The following is an 18,192-nucleotide window of genomic DNA, read 5'->3' as shown; positions in this document are numbered from 1 at the left end:
ATTAGCGCTCTGCAGTAATAATGAGGTAGAAGTCAGGTTTTCATTTGAAAGAGAAAAAGACCTTAAGTCTTCATTTTTTTCCAGTTCTCCAGTTAATATAAAGTCATTGTTGTCTCATTAAATTCAGTATAATGCCAGTTTCCATCAAGGAAAGTTTCATATTAACAGTCTTGCAGGCTTCCTTTTAATGTGAAAAAACAATAGAAGCTTTAAATCAGGGGACTAAGAATATGAAAATATAATTTATGTTAAATGGAGAACAGCAGCAGTGTGGAGAATGTAACTGTTGTTGAACTGATGGACCTAATACAGAGGAAATGGGCATTATAATAAAATAATAAACTAAGTAATTTCACCCTCTTAATGTTTTTTTTTTAAACTCTGTCTGCATTAGTGCGCTGCCCCTCAGCTGTTATTTCATAGTCCTGATTTGAATGCCCTAGGAACACATATATATATTATAGTTTAGATTTTTTCATGCAAGTTAACTTAAGGCTGCACCTGTAAGCTCAAATAGCTCATCTCTTTAGGTATTCAAAGAGAATTTCTCTCTCTTCACACAATTTACTGTGTTGGATTGAGGAGAAACGTTTCCCACTAACAACTCAGCCCTACAATTTAATGAATTGAATGATGTTCACTGAAGTTCCTCATTAATCACATTTTCGTCATCTAGCATACAACTGTGTGTCTTAGCATAAGTAGCAGCGATTAAGCTACAAATATGCGACTCCTCATTACAAGAGTATTAAACATCGTCTGTGAAGGTTCTCAGTCATCCAGGTCATCGTAGTCAAAGGAGCTTGCAAAGAAAAGCGTCTGGACTTCTTTAAGTTGCTTGAAGACGTTTCACCTCTCATCCAAGAAGCGTCTTCAGTTCTAAGGTCAAGTGGTGGGGAGTCCCCACCTGGTGGGGCCAGGTTTCACAATGAGCTCACCCGAAACTCTGGCTGATTGGGACCCACACCCATTTTCACACCTTGGCTCAGGCGATTAGAGGATCATCAGGGGGTCCCTTTGTCCCTCTTTGGGGGGGATACTCCCACTAGGTTTAAATCTGGGACTCCCCACCATTTGACCCTAGAACTGAAGAAGCTTCTCGGATGAGAGGTGAAACGTCATCAAGCAACTTAAAGAAGTCCAGACGCTTTTCTTTGCAAGCTCCTTTGACAGTATTAAACATCCATTTTCCATTTGTTGCTTATCAAGCTAGGCTTGCAAAGGGCTGCAAAAGGCTGTTTTGAGCAAGAGTTGGTCTACACACTGGTCAGGTCACCAGACCATCAGCAAGCTAACGCAGAGAGACAATCATGCACGCCCACGGCCCATTGACAGTCACTAGTTGACCTAACAGACAGGTCTTTGGACTGTAAACTGGAGCAAACCCACACATGTGTAGGGAGAATAACACACACTCCACACACCTCAGATCTAAATCCAGAACCTCTCACCTATGAGTGGGGAGCACTCACCACTGCACCACAAACCAATACATATTCATAAAATCATTTATTTGACCCCTACTGTAGAAAAGTGTGAAAGGACTATTGTGAGTGTGCCTTTAAGTGTGACCTCTTTGAACAACTATTTATAATACCAGTATAATTAAGCCACATTTAATTCCAAGCTTGATTGCACAGCATGACAAAGAGACTTCTTATTTCCTTAACACACCTGTCCCTTTAAATCTCACCACTATAAAAAGGTAAAAAAAAAACAACAACAACAACAACCAAACCAAAAAAAACCTCAAAGCAATAAAATTTATTGAAATAGGAAGGACACTACTCAAAGTGTCTCAATAAAAAAAAGAAACAGACACCAAAGTGAGGAGCTAAAATATCGGTTGTCATATGCTGCATGTAAAGTCCTTTAATTAAGGCAATTTGTCATTTGGGCTATATCAATAAACTAGACTTGATGCACAATACAAATAGTGTGGGTGTGGAAAATGAAATATGAAATCAGAGGTTTAGCAGCCACAATCTTAAAGGTACAGGCTCTTTTTGTTTTAAGTCTGGAGTGAGAAACAACCCAGAAGCTTGCTTTAGAAGATCTACTAACTACTCTAATGCAAGCAAGGAGAGCTGTGACTGCTCTGACCATGCAGAGATCTAAGAGGTTTTGTTTTTTTAAATTTGAAGATGGTTGAAAGAAAAGCGGGGAGATGAAAATAGATCAGAGCTGCTGCGACTTGCTACCAGGCATGTCTGTTTTTTAAAAAAAAGACACTCTAGTAGTGCTGCTTCCAACTACATGTGGAGACTCAAAAAAAGGCACCCAGTTGCTTTGCTTTTATTGGTTTAGCAGGAAAAATGGCAAAATTGCCCATAAGCAGAAATATCACTTCAAAGCTACTCCAGTGCAGCTGCTACACTAAGCGGCAGCTTTAAGAGCTCCTCTCTGGTGTCATTGTGGATGAATGCATGTCATTATATTCCTCCTTTAATCTCTTCGGACTGCACATGCACGCTTGTTCTTCCTCAAATCTGCTGGTTAGATCGAGGTAAAAACTCTTTGACGACTCGTGCTCCCGTGAATAATATCTGCCAGATAGTAACAGAGATGCTCACAGAAAGTAAACGGAAATCTTGTTAGGAAAACAACTACAACTGAACTTAATCCAATCTACTCAGCGAGCTCGCCGTTTCGAATGATCAATGTTCAGCTCCAAATTAAAAACCATGTCTGCTGCCAGTGACTTCTGGCTACAGCGTTTGGGTGGGCCGGCGTCAGCAGAAGGTTTTATAGCAGAGACATTACAGTCGGGCAGCTCTGCTCCTGTGCTGCAGGGGAAACGTACTTTTCCAGTCAGTCAGGCAGACATATATAATGTCAGTGGACTGCTTAAACAAATTTTGCCAGCTCCAGTGCATTATTTCACATCCATTCTCCACAAGGACATCTGTGCACATTGTTTACTGGTTTGTTTTATTTATTAGGATCCCCTTTAGCTATAAACACAAAGCACATCTAGTCTTCCTGGGGTAAAAATATACAACACATTTTCAAACAATGCCTCCCTTTCATTGTTTAAAGGATAAAATTAAAAACACTAAAAACCATTTTTATTTTAAAAAGGTAGACGCGAACATTTTTTTTTTTTTTAAAAGCTGAAGGGATTCAAGCGAAATAACTAAAAAGCTCAAAACAATGCTTGATCATTTACTTTAACAAGAACTTGTTAGAAGACACGGAAGACTCACAGAAGTGAAAATGGGGGTTTTAAACATCTGCGTGCACTTGGGATTAAAAGAAATGGCGTACATGCCCATACAACAACACGTACTGTGGCAAATTTTGCCACATATATGCTTTAAAATATATATATTTTAGAATTGATCTAAATCTTACAGTATAAAGCTGGTTATTTTATCAAAAGCTTTATTTTCATGTTGATCTCTGTAACGATGGCTTTACACTGGATTTACCACAAGGTGTTTGTTCTGACTGTCAATGTTGCATTTGATTGGTTCAGTATCTGTGTGTGCAGATATGATTAATGGTTTGCAATTTCAATTTAGTTTCATTGGCTACATAGCAATTAACTATCCGAGGTGCTGACTTCAGCTGTTGCTCATTCCCATCTGGGATTCGAGCGCAGCCAACACAACTCCGCGTCATGATCTCAGTCCCTGGTTGGCGACTTTTATCAGTCTGGTCATTTGCCAACATAACAACTGGAGCCATAAAAGAAAGACAGCTAATGCTTGACACCGCATCCTCTGTACTTTAATATAGGAGAAACAAAATAGGGGCTCTGTCAAAACAGTATAAAACATTAAATCCCAAAAAAGCACATAACTCAAGGGATGAGCCAGTGTTGCAGCCTGTTGCAGAAAACACAATTTGTTCCCATTTGTTTAGTTGACTGTCCAAAAAGAAAAAAAAAAGAAAAAAAAAAGCCAAAGATAGCAAAGAGGAGGAGGAGTTGTTCAGGAGGGAGGTACAACAGTGGGTGTCTTCAGCTATCTGTAAAACACGGTGGAGGCTCTGTTATGGTTTGCCGTTGCATTTCAGCAAGGAGTGTTGGGGATTTTTTTCAAAATTGATGGAATTGGGAACAGAAGAAAGTACCAGCCAATTTTGATCCACCATGCAATACAATCTGGAAAACATCTGATTGGCAACAGCTTCTCCTTCTTCTTCTTTTTTAATGTATCGACCAATTTTAAGTGTTTTTTTTTCCCCCTTTATTATTTTTCAGTAGCAGAGTAGAGTAGACAGGAAAGGAGGAAGAGAGTGTGGGAAACAACAGAGAGGAAACAGCCCAGGTTGAAATCACATCTGGACCCCTGCTGAGCTATACCAGCACTTCAGGTAACACTTACAGCTTTAATACCAAACACACTACCAATGCAGTAAAGGCATATCTGGATAGAAATAAAGCACAAACACACACACCATCAGTGATGGACTGGCCTCTTCAGAGCTCAGACCTCAGCATTATCATCTTGACAGAAAACAAAACAAAAGGCAGCCAACATCCAAAGAAAGGCTTTAAATGTCCTTCAAGAAGCCTAGAGAATATTCCTGAAGACTACTTAAAGAAATTACATGAAAGCTTGCCTAAGAGACTTCAGGCTGTGTTGAAAAGTAAAGGTGTTCATACCAACGAAAGCCTTCTAAGCTTGTTAGAATTGCTTGCACATGTTTCATTTCACATTTTCCTGACAAAATATAAAGAAGTGCAAAAGTGAGTGATCATCCCATGCACAGTTACCATTAAAAGTTGTGAAATTTGTTGACACTGAGTGTAGTGCACTGCATACTGTAATATGCATGTATGGATGAGTGTGCAGAACTGCTGATGACTCAGTATGGGAACCACTTGGGTCAGCAGGCATGCCCATCAAAATGCACTGAGGATTGCAATTGTTTTTTTTAAAGTTTAACACAGTAATTTTTATCTCTGTTTTGTCACAGCCTGTTTAATAAAGCACTCTATCAATTAAATTTCAGCTTCAAAAAAGCCTGGACTGACATAAAACATCAATGTTTGTTCACGGCTCTGCAGACAGTTATTCTGTCAGATATATGAGAGGTTTCAGAAAAATTCCCAGCTATAATTACAGCTCGGTTGTTGCAAACTAGCAATTATAGAAACAATGTGACTAGAGCGTAATCCTTTAATAATCTTCTGATCAAATCTTCTGGAGCAATGACTTACCACTTTGAAGTCCTCTGCTCTGCACTCGGTGCCGTGGAAGTGGCAGGAGAGCAGCATGTCACTGATATCGTGGCCGGTACGGTCGTAGAATTCCCGCATGTTGAAGGGTCGCGGTTTAAAGTTGTGGAAGTCGGCTTTGACCTTGAGACTCTCCAGAACGCTCTCCTCCACCAGGTGCATGTCTCTGATCTCATACCTTTGAAATCAGATAGAGAAGGAGAGTTCATAGAAATGTTTCAGCAATTGCAAATTTCATGTCTCGTAGTTTGGTATGGACTCAGCCGCTTGCTTGAGCAGCACATCCCAGCAGTTAACAATCACTCCCTTATCATAGACTTTGTAAAGGTGCTTTTGTACACTTCCAAGAAAATTTATGAGCGTCTACACCAGTGAACCTTTACTCTCCTCAACCTAAAAATAATACTGCACAATGAATCATAAGGTGCAGAAACCAGACGATAAAAATGTACAAGATGGTTTTTCTGTGGCATTTTCCACCTCTCAGATGACAAGGACTACCAAAGTGTAAAGCTTTATTTTATATTACAGTGCATTATAAAGTTGAGACAGGAGCTGTACAAGGCCATTAACCCAGTAGTCCCTTCACTGCAACAGTTCCAGGCTGCATGGTATTTCAATTTGAACCAACCTTATGTTGACTGGATTATGTTGCCTGTCAGAACATTTGGTTAAACTTTCATGTGAATTTTTAAGCTGACTGTCTCCTTCAGAAGTAAAAGTAACTAAATCTTTTAAATCCATGGCAGAGGTATGGTGAAAAAAAAAAAAAGGGAATTTTTCAGAACAATGGAATCATTAATATATTTCTGGGTCACAGTTCAGCTGGTAGAGGAAGCCATAACAGAATTACCACCATGTTTGAAAGATGAGACATTATGGTGGGAAACGTGATGGCTTTTTGCTTCACATGGTGCTCTTTCTATCATTTTGACAGAAGCTCATTTTTGTTTCATCAATCAACAAAACTTAGTTTTGTTACTTAGATTATGGACATTAGCAAAGAAACATGTGCACCCACATCCCAGAGAGCATTCTCCAGCTAGCAGTTCATGAACATACTCAAATACAGTCATGGTCCCTGTTATATGTGCTGGTTTGCTGTCCTTTTGCTGAATTTTCTCCTTCCTTCTGTGCTTCCCCATCAGTGTAAGCTATTTGTTATTTCCGGTTTTACTTTGAAGTCTCGTTCTGTGTATCTCCATGCTTTTGCTCCTGAGCCCTCTGGCTCACCTTAATTGTGTCTCTTTCTGAAATCAGCCCTCTAAGTGTGCATACACACATACACACCAGCCAATTCATTAGCTACACCTTGCTGGTACCAGGGTGCACTCTTTTTTTGTCTTAAAAAGTGCCTTAAATTATTATGGCACAGATTCAGCAAGGTGCAGGAAAAATTCTGAGATTTTGATCCATGTTGACAAGATGGAATCACACAGTCACTGTAGGCTGAAGCATTTGAACAATGATCAACTGCCACTAAGGGGCACACCACCAAGAACCACTGGTACAAGGCAGGATGGAGCCATGCTTTCATGCTGACTCTACCATCTGAATGTTCCAGCAGAACTCGAGACTCATCAGACCACAACAGAGCACAGGTGAACTGTCGCCTCCATTTCCCGTTTCTGTCTGACATTAGTAACACCCAGTGTAATCTGCTGCTACTGTAGCCCATATCTTTCAAGGTTTGACTTAATGTACTCGCAGAGATACTCTTCTGAATAGTGGTTATTTGAGTTACTGTTGCCTTCCTAACAGCTGGAAACATTTTGACTAGTCTCCACTAATCTCTGGCATTAGGAATTCATTTTCTCCCAAAGCATTCCCATTCAATGGATATTTTATACTTTTTTGGGAGGGGACCATTCTCTGTAAAACCTGAAGATGCTTCTGTTGGAACCCCCCCCCACAGCTTCTCAAAAACCCAGGCTAGCTTGTGTGGCACCACCAACAACGCCACTTTTGAACTTTTAACTCACGTTTCTTGCCCGCTTTAGCAAGTCATTTTGACTATGTCTACATGCCTAAATGCAACGAGTTGACGCCATGTAATCTGCTGATTAACATTGAACGGGTGTATCTAATGAAGTGGCCAGTGAGTGCATAGTTTTGTCCTTTTATCAGATTGTCCGTTTACCTTCTGAATCTTTGTCTGTGCACTTCGTTCAATTATATCAAATACACATTTTAGTTAAGTTAGCAAATGTCAGCTAGCTAACAAGCTTAACATCAAAAAGTTTGCATAGTTATTGTAGCCATCTTGGAATATTAATAAAGTAGCATCCACTAACCAACCCTAGAGTGGCCACAATTGATATCTGTATAGTTGCTAATGGTGGGGACCTTCACAGGATGCCAAGGAAAAGTACAGTAAATAATAAAAAGCTAACTCTTTCCCCATAAAAACAGGTTCAGGTAGCAAACAATCTGACAATGAACAAAGGTAAAAATAAGACTACATATGCACAAAAAGCTGCTTAACCAAGTACGCACATGAGGAAACAATCAAACCAGGACAGACAGTCACAGGGGAAGGAAATCAGACAGCAGAAGGCAAGACACAGGCTGAAACAATCAGGCAGAAAGCGAAGATGCAGGCAAGGAAGTGATAAATAAATAAATGATAAATGTTAAACTAAGGTACGAGCATAGAAACAAGAAAGAGAGAGGCAAAGACAGGGAAACAGGAGACACTGGGAACATTAAAAGCAGAAGATAGTATATTAAACAGAAAAAAAAATCAAAAAGCCTAATTAGGTCTGTGTTTTAGCATTTAATACCCATATTAATGAGTTTCTCATCTGTAATATCATGTATGATGTTTAACATAGCTCTGCCTCACTGATAGCTTGGCATTCAGTTACATTTCTGTTGGTTTCGTCTGTTTCTCCTGACAGACTCTTAACTATAAAGGCCTATGTGTAACGTAGTGGGGAGCCAGACAACCCACATCATACGCAGCTTTATCGGTAGCACTGGGAAATTTACTTTCATTTAATGGAGCTCACAAAAATCTGACCACGCTGCCTTGTATTAAAAGTGAGCAGAATAGCTGTAAATGCAGCCGCTCTCCAGCCTTGCTGTGATCTCCCACTGAGCTATTATTAAAAATGTCACCATTTTAATGGACTCACCAAAGAGCAGACTACTCCAGCCCCCCCATCTCACCCCACCTCAAACGCTGCTTCAAATGAAAGGATTTTTTAGAAATTTCTCATATGAATGTACTGTGAATATGGTCTTTTATTGTGGCAAATACAATTAATACACACCATGTGTTTTATGTGCAACATGAATAAGAATGAGATCCAGTGGCTGCTTACTTTAAGAATGGAGTCGGTAATGTGCAATTATGCCAAGCTATTAAAATTTCTTATAAAAACAGGGTGCAGTAAATGCTTTTCTTTTCATTTTGCGGAAGGCAAAAGGGCATCCAACTAAGTGAAATCATCAAAACAACAGATCAATAACAACTAGCTTCATTCTGGTTTAAAAATAAGTTCATAGATTTTAGACATTAAGAAGAGCCTAACCTTATTAGGATGGGGCAGGGAGCGCTTTTGTTTGATTGAAAGTGAACTTAATTGAGGAGAGGCATTGACTCCCTGCTGTTTGTACTGTGGACAAACCTGCCAAGAAGGCACTTATGAGATAAAATCCCAGAAGTACAAGCCGACAGGATCAGCAGAGAGTGACACTTCAGTATGTGCACAGCTTAAATATCATGCCACAAGACATTTCCCAGACCAGTGACTCCAAACATGGGAAGTAGGTGGAGAATGATCTTAAATGCCACGAGCACTTTCATTTCTGGCTGGGGTATAACAGCTAAGTGTGTTGTTGCATCGCCTCTCTACCTTGCCAAGGGAGGCAGGATAATGAGCACTAAACCTACTTCAGAGTGTAAGAGTTAAGATAAGTACACAAGGAAAGAAACTTAGAAGGAAATTCAACCCCTTTCTGATTTGGTGGCCAACTTTGACAAAAAATTCAAAGGGATTAGGAGATGAATTGATGTAGAAAAATCCAGATGGCAAGTGTTGATCATCAGCCACACCAGCCTCACAGGAAAACAAAGCTAATTTTACTCTTCAACTTCAATTTCTGTTAAAGATTTAGAAGAGAAATTGTCTCCATCTCCATGTTAAAGTAAACCCACCAGATGCTGAGTCTTCTCCTTGATCTCTTTAACAGACAACATGTTCAAGCCTGGCATAATCTGAGGACACTTTCGTGTTTTTGATGACTCGGGTGAAACAACGGTCCAAACTCTCCTGAAATGCTCTCAAGCCCTGATTGTAGTGAATGTCAAAATCTTGCTAATTGTTGCATTATTGCTACCTCTGTTGACATTTGGAAGAAAAAAAAATAATATTACAACACCACAGGGAAAGCAATCAAACAGCGTCTTAAGCAAGGATTAACGCAGCCTCTTGTTTTTGCCTGCCTCTTCAACAGCCCTGTGCGTGATCATAATCAGCATTCATTCTGAACACCTCCACGTAATATAACATTTAAAATCTACTGAGTAGATTTAATGTGCAGGAGGAGAATTTTTGGTGAGGTTTCACTGACAGGAAGGATGTAAGTATGTGAACGACAAAAAAAAAAAAATAAAAATAAAAAAAAAAAATACCCACAGCGTCTGCCATTTCACTTGCAATCAAAGGAAGCAGACTTTCCACATCTTTTCCTCCTGTGCATGCTGTACAGTACGACGCTGCTTCCAGCTCCATTACCCAGAGCCTTCAGCTGCACCAACAAGGCGGCTGGAGTTTTCTGATTAGTACGCCTTAGTTAATTCAAGCCTGCCAAGCATGCTCTCTCCAAGCCCTGAATCACTCAACAAGGTATGAACTATTAGGGCTTGCTGGATAAAGGAGTGCAAACTGCCAGTGGGGGATGAAGAACTCAATCCTATGCTTAAAACTGGGGTATGCTTTGAAGGTGGGGCCACTGGACTTTAAAAGAAAATCCAGATTAACCTTTCAGCACATTGTAGTTTAAGTGATCTAAGAAGTAACTAGACTACTGCACCTTCTCTAGCCTGTAATGCAAGAATTTGACCACAGAGGTCATAGAGTAGTAGAAAGTGGTAAGACATAGTGGCATAGTGGGTTAAGTAGAGTTCTTTCCACAGGAAAGCAGGTTTGGAATCCCAAGTGAAGCCAAAAGTCAGTGTAAACTTATTTTAGTGCATATGCCATGCTCATCAGGTGGGAGGGAATTTATTTTTCGTCTTTCTTAGACTTCTGCCAGTTTTCAGTAACAATGCTGCAAAATACAACCACTCTGTTACATTCCTGTATTGAAAATATCACCTAGAAGTATGTGTGATTTATTCTAAAAATATGTCTAAATGGACAAAAAACAGAATATTAAAAGACAATTTGCTAATTAATCTGGAACAACGTTTGATAAAAACATTAAATGTTTTATCTAAACTTTGAAAGTGTGAATTACTTTACTAACTATCATAGGGTGAAAAGCAGGTACGCCTGTTGGGTGGTTGGTGCCTATCCCAGCTGTCATAGGACATAGTGTCATAGTGAGCTACACCCTGGACAGGCCACTAGGCAGCACAGCTCATATTCACACAATTAACCTAGCGTGCATGTTTTTGCACATTTGTACTCGTTTGTGTGGGAGGAAGTCAAAGTACCCAAACTCCACCCTTCCGGAGTTCGAACCCAGGAATTTCTTTTTATGAGGCATCGGTGCTAACCACTGGTGCAGTGGGGTGTAAAATATGGGGCGTTTTAAATGCCCAGCTAAAAGGGCAATATTAAATGCAGTAATTCTCCTGTAGCGGAGGCAGAGTTGGAAATTAAATTCGGAGCGCTCTCTATTAACTTTTCTTTAACAGCTACCTTTGGTTGAGAAGGGCCAGCAGCTCCCCTGCGTGGTACAGGTCGTTGCGCGTCACGCGGCTGAAGCGGAAAGCGTTCAGGTTGCAGAAAGTGACGGCGGGGAACGTCATGATCGGGGTCGTGACCTCATCCAGTTTGGTGACGTGAGGGTACTCGAGGTAGAAGTGGATCCGGTCCACGCACACGTACAGCAAGAAGGTCAGAGAGCCCAAGAAAAACACGAGCCACAGGCAGCGTTTGACGCAGAACCGCTCGTACGTGAAGATGTGAGAGATTCCGTGCAGGGTCGAGCTGTGCGCAAAAACTTCTATGGGTGGAGGTTGATTTGACTCCATTTCTTCGGTTTCCACTTTGAGATCCATTGTTCACCGTGCAGCCCTCTCGAGTTGTATGCCAGAGTCAGAAAGCGGCTTCAAAACAGAAAATATTCATTCACCTGTGGCATAAATTCTCATTATCCACGCGAACAGGTCCAAACGTGCAGATAACCTCTCCGTCACCTGGTGCGGTTCGGACGCCATCGCTCATACACACCGACAAAACATTTTAAGCTTTAAAGAAAGTCAGGCGAGCGAGAGATGTGTGCAGAAGTAGCGCCTTTGAAAAAAAGCACAATGACTCCAATGCGTGCATAACCGAGACGCCAAAGCGAATGTCCATCACCGCTGCGCTACAATGATGTTTTGCAGGTTTCTCGCTGGGCTGCAGAAAAGCAAAGAACAATATAAGGGCTGACAAAGTGCTTCATCAGCCTGGAAATTCGCTGGTCGATTATAAGTCCAGTGAAGCACGCGTCGTTCCTGCGCGACAGCGAGAAGAAAGCCGGAGCTGTGGGAGAAATGGAAATCCTTCTTGGCACTTCAGCCCGTTCATAAAGAGTTCCTCTGTAGCTGCGCTGCACGCATGCCCCTTACAGTCAGTCCGCAGATTTTCAGGTCAGACCCGGAGATTTTTTTTTTTTATACCCTACTCAGGAATCTGAAAACCTGTTTAGGAGTCAGACGGTTGGTTGTTGTGGTGAGTCGTGAGGTTTCCTCCCCCCGCGCGCTCATTTATGTCTGTCTGCAAGCAGCAGTGGACTGAAGCTCTGCTGTTCACCTGCGAGTTAGTTACTCCAGTTGTTTTTTATATGTCAGCACTACACAAGCTGGCAGCCGGGAGGAAGAAGAAAAAAAAAAGAGAGCGAGAGGTGGGATTTCAGAGACTGTGCAGATTAAAGTGGATTTGTTATCTTGGGATATATTTATTTAAAAATATAATTGAATCAGTGATTTACACCCTATCGATATTTCAGGGATTCAATAGAATATTGAGCAAGTCATTTATACAGATTGTTAACTTTGGTCTAAAATGATCAAAGCATATCACCATCCTTAAAATATACAAACTTGCCTCGGGGCTTAAATGAGGCTTTGGTGATTCACTGGGCATATAAGAACAGCTACTTGGCATATATTTAAGTCAGTGACTGACTTAACTGTGCGTTTTCATTTTTATTTTGTCCTGGCTCTTAGACAAAGTAACGGACAAAACTTGTTTTTGTGTCTAGGAATTTTATTTTATTTTACGTTGCTGAGTTAAACTAACACGTTTCTAAATACTTAACCAGCTAGAGCAACCGAAAAAAGCAACTTTTTTCAACCCCCTTTGTTTTATCTAAGGGAGATGCAGTAAGTGCGTTGTAATATGTGTTGGTTTATGTGGCTATCTCAATTTTTGCATGTTTTTTTGTTCACATAAGATTACCTGTTTAAATGAGGGAATAAGAAGAAGAAGAAGAAGAAGAAGAACGCCCCCTCAACTTGGACTTGCAAATCAGAAAGTTGCAGCAGACCAAAGTACCCCAAGTTAGCAATCCAAGATAGCAGGACCGAAATAAACAGTTGTAAAACTGTAAACTTTTAAATGTGTACTGCAACTGTATATTTTTGACTCACTAAATAAGCCATACACAGAGCGCTGATCAGGCTCCATCCATGAATGTGTTTGAAACACAAAAGTATTATGTTGTACTGCTAGTATTACCCGAATGACTATTTTGCTAAGAACCAAAACAAATCCTTATTTTCTCACTTTTTCTAGAACAAGCTAACTCAGGAGTGACATGACTCCTGATTAAAACTCCCATGCCACTGGTTCAATCACTGTCTCATCTTGGACCACTTGCATGCCTCCCACCAGACACATTGTTAAAAGTCCTTTTTGAAGGACTTTGGTTCGAACTGGTGCATACATGCGAGAACACTCAAAATCCCCAAAACATGGCCTGTATTTATATAGCGCTTTACTAGTCCCTAAGGACCCCAAAGCGCTTTACATATCCAGTCATCCACCCATTCACGCAAAACATGCTTTTTTGGAAACTCTCTGGCCGAGTCATCCAGCAGTCACAGTTTGTCCCTTGTTTGTCAGCACTTCACAGATTCTTACATTTGCTCATTTTACCTTTTTGCAGAGCATTAACTTCAAGAACTGAGTGTTCACCTGCTACTCAATACATGCCTCTCCATGGCAGGTGCCATTGCAGAGAGATAATCAGAGTTATTATTAGCACCTGTCAGGGATTGTAACATTTTGCCTGATTGGTGAAGACAATTTGGACTAATTAGCTTCTTACACAATAAGCCCATTTGGAAAACCTGAAAGGTGTATAATAGTAAAACTGACAAAATGAGTCATTTGGATGAAAAAAAATTCTATTGCGATATTATGGCAGCATCCATCTGTCTGTCTGTCTGTGTTTTTTGTTTTCTTCTAGCTTTGTTTCTAGCACACTTGCGTTGTATTAAGAACTGATCAGCTGCTAGCTAAAATGGATGCTCTAAGCTGTGAGTCTACACAATACAGTACAACCTAACTTTTCCCACAGAATGGGAGTTAAAAGAAAAAGTTGTAAACTTCCCACTGTAATTGTTTAGAATCAAATGTCAGATCAAAAGAGCAAGACATTTACATATTCAAGCTGAGCTGAAAGAAAGTAAATACCGGACCTATATTTGTCAGGCAAAATCCAAATGAATGAGAGAATAGTGAACAGCCAATTTGGCAGAAGGTTTTCAGAGAACATTATTTCCTGTTAAACAGAAACTATTTGGGTGCTTTGACTGTTTTTTGTTATAGGAGTAAGAGCTACATCTTCCAGCTTAAGGGAAGTGATTCCTTATGTGTACTGAAGTTCCTTTGAACTCTAAAAGAAGAAAAAGTTTGGGAGAAAAAAGGGGAGGGAACTGCATAATCAGTGAATCTTTGAAGTTAAAGGAACAAAGTGATTTGAATCTGCAAAGATATTCATGATTTCCACCTTTATAATATCAACCTAGAAGGTGATAGTTAACGCCATGTACGTTATTGCATTTTTAAAGAGGACAGACTCTCACATAGCAGATGACTTCACTCACCCTCTGTAATTTAAAGTCAAATTCAAAGAAAATAATTTCAGCACACAAAGGAGAAAACTGAATTTTCCACAGGTTCATTCCTTACACAGACAATCCCAACGCCAGGATTAAAGTCATATTACTCCTCATATGAATTAAAAAAGACATGAGCAGTTCTTTTGTTTGACTGCAGCCTCAGAGAGAAAAGAGCCTGCTGAGTTTTGAGGCCAAAAACGCAATAAAGAAAGTCAATTTCAGTGGTATTTGGAACTAAACAGACCATACAAAACAATACAATAAAGTGCAATACGTTAAATAAATACTCCAGCAATTTAATAATACTGGTGATCTCCAAAGATGCAACATTAAAAAATAAAAACAAAACAGAGGTGAAATTAAGATGAAACTCAAAAGCATCTTTTATTAGACAGTCTAAAGATGTGGAAGGAGACTCTCCCCAAAACAGGATCATTATGAGCTACACAGGAAGGAAAAATAATGATATGTGCCACGTTTAGATTGGACCCATGAATAAACAATGACATTTTATCCTCAGCTGGATGTTGGCGTGAAAAATAGATCCGGCTGTGCAACATGGCTGAATCAAGCTTTGTTAATATCACAAAATATTTATCACATGTCATGAAAGATGCATTGAGCTCCCTAAATACCTCAGCATGAGAAGAAAAAGTCCTCATCTCTGACATTAAATGTCCTGTAACATTCGGCACTGTGCCTTGGAGCAGTTCTTATCTCAAATGCTACATAAACAGCTATATGTGTTGCAGAATGTGTATTGAATTAAATATATATATATAGACATTTTTATGTGATTCAAGCAAAGCCTTTTCCACATGTTTACAGTCATGACTGCATGATGTCTCTCTTACGTACAGTCATATGGTGGAAAGAAACTGAATGTTTTATTCATGGACTGTACTGTACTACTCAAGAATAAGAACTGTAAGTATTTTACTTTAAATGGGTACTTGAGTATTTCCAATTTTCTGCTTTATATCCATATTTTTTTCTAGTCAAATATATTTAATTATAAGGTTTATTTGCTTTAGTGATTGTTACTTTTGAATTTTGTCTCCTCCTTTGTAAATCAAACTCTCATCTGGTGCCTCATAAAACTATATATGAACTAGCTTAGCTTCCTACTACAGGGAGTGTCAAACATGTGGCCCAGGGGCTAGGAAAGGCCCACTAAAGGCTTCAATTTGGCCCACTGGATGGCTTTAGAAAAGAATTTAAATAAGAGAAAGGAATACATTTTCCACTCGTAGCTATATTTTGGTTAGTTTTACAGTCTTCTCATAGCCTGGCAAGCTACACCAGAGTAAGTAAGTAAAAGATAAACCATTATAAACCATTAAAAAACAGAAAGGACCCTGTTTGTTAATGCTTACTTTAGAAATTTCAGTTGTTGTTGTTGTTGTTTTTTGTTTTTTGTTTGTTTTTGGGTTTGTTTGTTTTTACAGTGGTTCCATTGTAAAATATTAAAAGAGGGATATTTTCTCTGAACTAACAGAAAATTTCAGATTTTCTTCACAGTAATTAAAAACTGAATGGGCTGCCAGGTAATTATGATTAAAAAAAATCATTAGTAAAAGTCATGAAGGACCTTCACTTCTAAACAAGCTCAATGCTCAAAAACATGAAAGGAACTCGTCACAATATATCACAAAGATGATGCTGTTGGCAGCATATTGTTCACCACAGCATCTCCAGACTCTCTCATGTCTGTCACACGTGCTCAGTGTGAACCTGCTGTCATTTCTGAAGAGAACAGTGCAGTGCCAGTGGCAGACCTGCTGACTGAGCTGCATGCCACTGGTTTATGAGCACAGGTCCCATCAAAGGACATTGGACTCTCATGTCATGCTCACTGAGTCTGATTCTACTGCTCTGGCAGTGATCTTCCTCTTCCTCCTCGTGCAGTGGAGCAGATACAGGTCCCGCTCCTGGGCTGAAGCCCTTCTATGGCTCTCTTCCACTCACTCATGTAGCAGTCTGTCTTCTGGCATCTCCTCCACACTCTTGAGACTGTGCTGAGAGACACAGCAAACCTTATTGCAACAACACATATGGATTGTGCCACTCTGGAGGAGCTGTGAAACCTGACTAAGCTGCAGGTCTAATGCGACCTGAAGTGACAAGGGAACTAGCAAAAGGCAAGGCTAAAGAAAAATCAGTCAGGAGGGATAAGAAGAGACCAATGTTCTGTTCAAAAGCATTCCCTTTTGGGGGGATTGCCTTTTGTTGCCTCTGCAGTGCACCTGTTGTCACTTCCATTTGCAGCAATGTAGCTGAAATTGATGCACAGTGCTTTATACTTCCCTGAAGTTTATCTGGCCTTGTGTTACACTGTGATGGTCAAGTGTTCCCTTATTTTTATTTTTTATTTTTTTGAGTAGCATAGTTTACACTCTTGTAGTGGTCTTTTTACTTACATAAAGGATCTGAATATTTCATGTACTGATTCACTGCCTGGTTTGAAGCCGATGTTGTACAGAGGATATTTTTCCTCCATTTACTATTCTTTAAACAAATTCAGCTGCCACCAGAAACTGAAGTTGGCATTTGAGAGACGTTATATTTCACAATACAATCTCATATTATTTATGCTGTATATTAAGAGCTCATTATTACATATTTATATTACAGGGTGATTCCAATATGGTAACTGGTATGATTACTTTTAAGCTGTGGAAGTGGAAAATGGGAGTGAATAAAGAATTCACTATTTACCAACATGGAGCTCCTGGCAGTACCATCTGCATATCCTCCTTCACTACATCCATGAACACCGTCCCTCCTCTGCAGTTGTCCAAACCATCTCACCCTAGTCTCTTTAACTTTGTCTCCAAACTGCTCAACCTGAGGTGTCCCTGTGATACTCCCTCTGATTCTAGTCCGGTCCATCTTGGTCACATCAAATAAATAATAATAATAATTACTGATATATGATCGGAGTATCCACCTCCTGTCTTTTTATTAGTGACACTGTCTCCAAAACACAATTCCTAGCAGCTCTCACTACCATCTTGTAAACCTTCCCTTTTCCTCTTGTTGCTATCCTTCTGTCACAAATCACCCCCGACACACATTTCTACCTCCTCCACCCTGGCTTCACCTCTCTTTTTGTGCAATTCAATTAAATTCAGTTGCATTTATATAGCACCAAATCACAACCAAAGTTGCCTGAAGGCACTGAATATTGTAAGGTAAAGACCCTACAACAATACAGAGAAACCCCAACAATCAGATGCACACTGTCCCTATGTGTCAATTTGTGTGCTGTATTGTAATAATGTTTGCATAAAATGTATTTTGTACTAGCTCTTCACTGAAGTCGTGTCAGGTTTAATAGACCTTGTGGTCGGTACTGTATATAGAAACACCCGTCCATCCATCCATGTCGTTGCAAAGGCTGTATCCTGTCCCAGCTAGGCTGTTGCTGAGCCACTCCCAGAGTGACCAACAACCATTCATGCACACATTCAATAATACTAATAATAATTCAGTAATACTGAAATACATACATGTATTATCCATGCCACGCAGTGGGCTAAATCCTGTAAAAGTAGATTGAAAAATGCATGGAAGAAAACATGTTTGCTCTTATATACATCACAACTGCTCATAAAAAAAATACAGCTAGGGCCATAAATCACCTACTAGGCTGTTTAAAGGTTAAACTAATAATTAATATTGAAAATGTATTGTTGTGAATCTAATATTACTAAAA

General features: G+C 39.8%; 1 protein-coding gene across 1 annotated transcript in view; it reads right to left on the bottom strand.

Annotated features, from left to right (window-relative positions):
- The window catches only part of LOC146684673 (acid-sensing ion channel 1-like), a 73,096-nt gene extending 60,914 nt beyond the window's left edge, over positions 1-12,182 (bottom strand). Inside the window, exons 1-2 of the mRNA XM_085443755.1 lie at positions 11,062-12,182; positions 5,171-5,366 (exon numbers count right to left, since the gene is read on the bottom strand). Coding sequence (XP_085299881.1) covers positions 5,171-5,366; positions 11,062-11,423 — 558 coding nt within the window. The 5' untranslated portion in view covers positions 11,424-12,182. The remainder of the gene's footprint in view (positions 1-5,170; positions 5,367-11,061) is intronic.
- Positions 12,183-18,192: the final 6,010 nt, after the last annotated feature.

Source organism: Copadichromis virginalis, linkage group LG20 (assembly GCF_057382275.1).
Source record: "Copadichromis virginalis isolate Kocher_CV1m ecotype Utaka linkage group LG20, C_Virginalis_male_GT1.1, whole genome shotgun sequence".
NCBI classification, from domain to species: Eukaryota; Metazoa; Chordata; class Actinopteri; order Cichliformes; family Cichlidae; genus Copadichromis; species Copadichromis virginalis.
The sequence above is the reverse complement of the archived record's forward strand: the minus strand, read 5'-3'. Positions and strand labels throughout refer to the sequence as shown.